At 37.3% G+C, this 5,628-nt stretch overlaps 1 protein-coding gene across 1 annotated transcript; it reads right to left on the bottom strand.

Moving 5' to 3' along the window:
- Positions 1 to 4,124: 4,124 nt before the first annotated feature.
- Positions 4,125 to 5,157, bottom strand: LOC114611244 (olfactory receptor 10G9). Its single transcript, XM_028755889.1, has one exon. It carries the CDS (start codon positions 5,136 to 5,138, stop codon positions 4,203 to 4,205), a length of 936 nt encoding a protein of 311 aa, XP_028611722.1. The 5' UTR covers positions 5,139 to 5,157; the 3' UTR covers positions 4,125 to 4,202.
- Positions 5,158 to 5,628: the final 471 nt, after the last annotated feature.

Genomic DNA, 5,628 nt, shown 5'->3' on the forward strand with positions numbered 1-5,628 from the left:
ATACACATACACATACACATACACATACACATACACATACACATACATATACATATATATATATATATATATATATATAAAACTTTCTCAGTCCATATGTTTTGTGTGTGTATGTGTATGTGTGTGTCTTCAGATCTAGCCATTCGGTATTGGATAACCAGTTGGTGTCCTCTTCCCTGAAAAGGAGAACTTCTCTTGCTCTCAGCATTCCTTAGTTTCCTACAGTTCTTTATGTAGGGTGGAGACTTTCTGTTCATTTCCCCTTCCACATTAGTATGTCTATTGGTGTCAATAGTTATCAATAATATGTTATTGATGTCAATGTGGCCTTGCCGTGAATGTCCTATATTATATTGAGCTATGTTTTGGCTCTCTTTAGGAATTTTATCATAAAACATGTGGAATTTTGTCAAAGGCTTCTTCTGCATTTATTGAAATTGAAATTATATATATATATACCTAAATTCAGTTTGAAAGTATTTTATTGAGAATTTTTGAAATCTGTATTCAAAAAGAATATTGGCCTGTAGATTCTTCTTTTCTTTTTAATATGTTTTTATCTGGTTTGGGTATTAGAGCAACACTGGTTTTGCAGAAAGAGTCCTTTTGATTTTCTTTTTAATAATTTAAGAAGTGTTGGTCATAGAGCTCTTTGAAGTCTGGTAGAACACTGCTGAGAGTTCATCCAGACCTGGGCATTTCTTAGTCCAGTACATTTTATTGCCATTTTGAGCTCCTTGTTTGTTATGGGTCTGTTTAGATTGCTGGTGGCTTCTTGCTTCCATGTTTGAATGTTTCTAAAAATTCATCCTTTTTTTTTAAGTTTCTTTTTTAACTTAATGAAGTATAGGTTTACAAAGTACTCACAATATTTTGAATTTCTTTGGTGTCTGTCAGAATGTTTCCCTGTTGATTTCTGATTCTGCTCATTTGAATCATATTTTTCTCTCTTTGGATTAGCTGGGCCAAGGGTCTATCAGTCTTGTTATCTTTTCATTGAACCAGCTTTTAGATTTGTTGATTTTTGTGTGTGTGGTTTTGTCTGCTTTAATTAAATTCTACTCTTCCATTTTATCTTCCTACCTGCTAGATTTAGGTTTGGTTTGCTTTCATTTTTATAAATTCCTGAGCTGTATAATTTATTCATGCTCAAAGACATTTTCTCTATTAAAAAATACCTCTATTTTCTGTTTTTAATGGCTTCTTTCTGACTATACATATTTCCTCTCCTTCAACTCCACCTAGATCTATTCAGATTTTTCTATAATGTAAGCATCTGCAATTATGAATTTCCCTCCTAGGGCTCTTATAAGATACCCCAGGGTTGTTGTGGTGGTGTGCTTTTGTTTTCATTTATTTCCATGTTTTTATTTATTTATTGTTGGTATCTTATTACCCATTCATCATTTAGTAATGTGATATTCAGTCTCCAAAGGTTTGTGTAATTATTAGAGATTTTTATTATTGATTCTAACTTTTATTCTATTGTGGACAGATAGGGTATATGGAGTTGTTTCATTCACTCACATATGTTAATATTTGTTTTGTGACCCAGTATATGGAGGTATTAAGAAACTTGGCAGACTATGCCAGTGCACGATCTGTGTGATTTAAGCTAGGGCTGGGAATCTATTTTTCTAATTTTTAAAAGAGACATGTTGAAATCTCATGATTATATTTTTACATGTCTGCTTTCTAAATAAAAGTACCATTGGCCCATCTTTGTAATTAGGGACATCTCTACACAAGGGTGGCTGTAATTTTCTGTATTTCCAAGATTTGGAGTTTGTAACAGCAGAGGGTTATGGAAAGCACACCAGTCTCCACTCTGCTGAAAGAGAAAACATAAATGTAGTATGTGCAAGACAAAGTTCTGGTTCTCTGCAATAGAGAATCAACTGAGTATTTCCTGTGTCCTATGGCTGTGTCCTATGAGCACTCCTTGTTCATCATTGCCTGCTCAGGTGTAGCAGTATGACAAGTGGGAGACCATGTGCCCTGCTGGCTGCTGGCACTTGCCCCAGAGGGTCCCTGAACTCTTCTGTCCAGACAGCACTGACTGTCTGTTGGTCCTACTGTGAACCCAGGCAGTTGTTCCTGTGACATGCTGCCCATCCTCATGCTGCCCATCCTCATGCTGCCCTGTACAGACACACAGACACCTTGGCTTCCTTTATTAAGGAAATGCAGATTCACTGTCTTTATAGTCTGGGGAACAGAAACATAAATCAACCGGGCATTCTTCAAAATGTGAATAAAAATCATTTCTTCTGGAGACTCTAGAAAAACCATTTCTTTACTTGCCTTTTCTAGATTTTAACATTGATCTGTACTCCTTTATTTCAGACCCTTTCATTTTTCTGAGCTTATCTCTCCAGCCACTGTCTTACTATTACATCTCTTGCTTATGACTTTGAACTTTTCTTTGATGGCTTCTGATGACATTGGGCCACTATGGTTACTATAAGAGGACCTTTATGATTGATCCAGGGCAATATCCTAATTTTTGAAACTTAACAGATTAACAAAACCCCTTTTGTCCTATTAAGTATTCAAACATTTTGATGATTAAGAATTAGACAAATCTCTAGCTTAAAAGGAGAACTGCAGTAGCATTATCGCCTACCCTTTCTACACTGATAAAATAGGGATTTCACAAGAGCCTTAATAACACGGTGAAGTGCTCAGTTAATACTAATATTTAAAATCAAACATCTTAGATACAATATTTGATACATTCTTTCAGACATTCATATAAATATAAAAAGATCATGTTCACCCTTTTTCTCCCTATCTAAAACCTGGGTACCTGACACATTCATCCCTCTCTAATCTTTGTAATGTCTTAAATTCAGTTTTATTAATGATCCACTGAGTCTAATTAGCACTGTCCCACATCCGACTACTTAGCATAGTCAACTGATGAGGCAGAAAACCTCTGGAGAGAACTGACTTCCCTTCCTCTAGGAGGCATTAATTTTCAAAGCATCTCAGATTTTATTCCGCTGCTCCCTGCTTGTATGAAGGTTGAGTAGGTAGATTTTGTGTACCTCTTGTGTATAATCACAGCTGTTATGAGTTTATGATGAGTTTATGAGTGCAACCATCCTGCCATCTCCAGAAGAGACTGATTTATCCCAGTCTTCCCCAACCTGTTGCTCTATCCTAAGTGGATGTATTCCAGACTGAGAATTAACATCCTTAAAATATTAAATCTCCAACTCCATTATAATTCTTCCTGGATAATCATATTCTCTGATCAATCACTGGAGATCATTTACTTCTCTGATTGTCTTGTAATTGCACACTTTGTCTAGCCAATAAGAAAGTGTCTCTCCTGGTGATAGAAAAGTATCTACCATGTTGTAATGAGGGTAGGTGACTAGGATTTTATTTTTGATGATATTTGTTATGATTCAATATATATGTATATTTAACATGTTTTGATCCTTAGGTGTTGAGTCATATCAAATATAGCAAAAAATTATAACTCTAAAATGCACGTTATAAAGGGTTGTACATCATCATGACCATTGCTTTATAATACTCCATTGTGTGAGTATACAAGAGTATAATTTCACTGAATTGTTATGCATTTGAATAGTTGACGTCTCTGCCCACTAGAAATGGAATATTTCTAGAAGTTAATTTTTTATTAAAAAAGTTACATACATATATTCATATGCAAGTGAATTTAGATGTGGAATTATTCTTAGAAAACTATATATTACATATTATAAAGCTTGTTTTGGATATGTTTTCACATCTATGCACACAAACAAACACTGAACCCCAGAAAGAGTAAAAAAATGTATTTTAAGAACTAAACAAAAGAATAACATGAAATCTGCTAGTAACAATGAGACCGTGACTGTGTTCTCATAAGTACTGGCAGAATAGAAATAAAACCAAAAGGAACATTCCAGCAGGTCAGCTGAAAGGGAATTTCAGCCTCATAAAGCAACACAGACAACATCACAGTGTTTTGTTGGTGTTATTTTTTAAGAGAAAACCAAATTATTTGCAAAGAAATAAAATACCAAAGGATGGGAACATTTGTCACATGTCAGAGATCTAATTGAATTTAGAAAATCCTTAGAAGATATGAGAACTGAATATTCCTGAGAAGCTGGATGGAATGGTGGATCATAATTAAGTTATATTGCTGGTATTGGAAAACTGAAGCATCCATTTACCAGTGGTTACAGGCTCTGAGAATGTATTACTTTGTCTTTGAGTTTAATCAGTGCCTTCTTCACCTCCTTGTTCCTCAGGGTGTACACAATGGGATTCAGTAGGGGTGTCAGCACAGTGTAGAAAACGGCCACAACTCCGTCCACAGCATCCCTGGAACCTGGTCTCAGGTAGATAAAAACACAGGGCACAAAGAAACAGAGGACCACAATGCAGTGTGAGGCACAGGTCTGGAAAGCTCTGTGTCGGCCCTCTGAAGTACGAATCCTCAGGATAGAGCAGACAATGAACACATAGGATAGTGAAATCAAAAGAAAGCAGCCTGAAGCCACTACCCCAATGTTCACAAAGATGACCATCTCATTGGCTGAGGTGTCTGCGCAGGCCAGCTTGAGGATGGGAGGTGCATCACAGAAATAATGCTGGATCTGGTTGGGTCCACAGTAGGGCAAACGGAAGGTCAGTGTAGTCTGGATAGCAGAGTGCAGGGAACCAGTGAGCCAGGTTCCTGCTGCCAGGAGGGCACACACTCTCCCGCTCATCATGCTGCTGTACCTGAGTGGGTAACTGATGGCCAGGTAGCGATCATAGGACATGACTGTGTAGAGGAAACACTCGGTGCTGCCCAGGAAGTGGAAACAATAGAGCTGTACCACACAGCTGTGGAACGAGATAGCCCCGCCTTCTGGTGACAACAAAGTCATCAGCATTTTGGGCACTGTAACTGTGGCGAACCACATGTCAATAAAGGAGAGGTTGGTGAGGAAGTAGTACATAGGTGTGTGGAGGTGGGAATCTACCCTGATCACCACCAGGATGAGAAGGTTTCCCAACACAGTAAGAATATAAATCACAAGGAAGAGTCCAAAGAGCATTGTGTCCAGGACTGCTGCGTGGGGAATACCTGAGAGGAAGAACGTGGTCAGTAGGGTCACATTTGACATGTCTTCCGCCCTGGATCATTCTCCCTAAGAGATAGAAGGATCACTCAGACGTTAACAAATAATTAACCATGTTTCATAATACCAGACTTTATGTTACATCCTATATCTTTAACAACGGTAGTGAAATGATTAAGTACACCTCTCTCACACACAGACCTAGAAATCCAAGCAGTGGCATACACAAATGAATATCAGGAAAAATAGTTACAAGAAGATGTCTCTGTTTTAGTTTGATTTCGGAGTACTGTGAATTCCCACAGCTACATAAAACATACAAATGTGTTGTTCTCAACATTTTATGGTTGAGACATGCTATGGTATAACTCATTTGTCTTAAAACTCAAAGCCGAAAACTGATTGAATGATCTCACCAGAGGGTCAGAATTTCGTTCTGTCCTATTACAGCAGTGATGAGGTTTAATTTTTTCCAATTTTAGATCTGAGCTTCTCATGTGTTTAATGGTTCTTAGCAGATTCCATTACCCTAGGC

Source organism: Grammomys surdaster, unplaced genomic scaffold (assembly GCF_004785775.1).
Source record: "Grammomys surdaster isolate TR1022 unplaced genomic scaffold, NIH_TR_1.0 126086, whole genome shotgun sequence".
NCBI lineage: Eukaryota > Metazoa > Chordata > Mammalia > Rodentia > Muridae > Grammomys > Grammomys surdaster.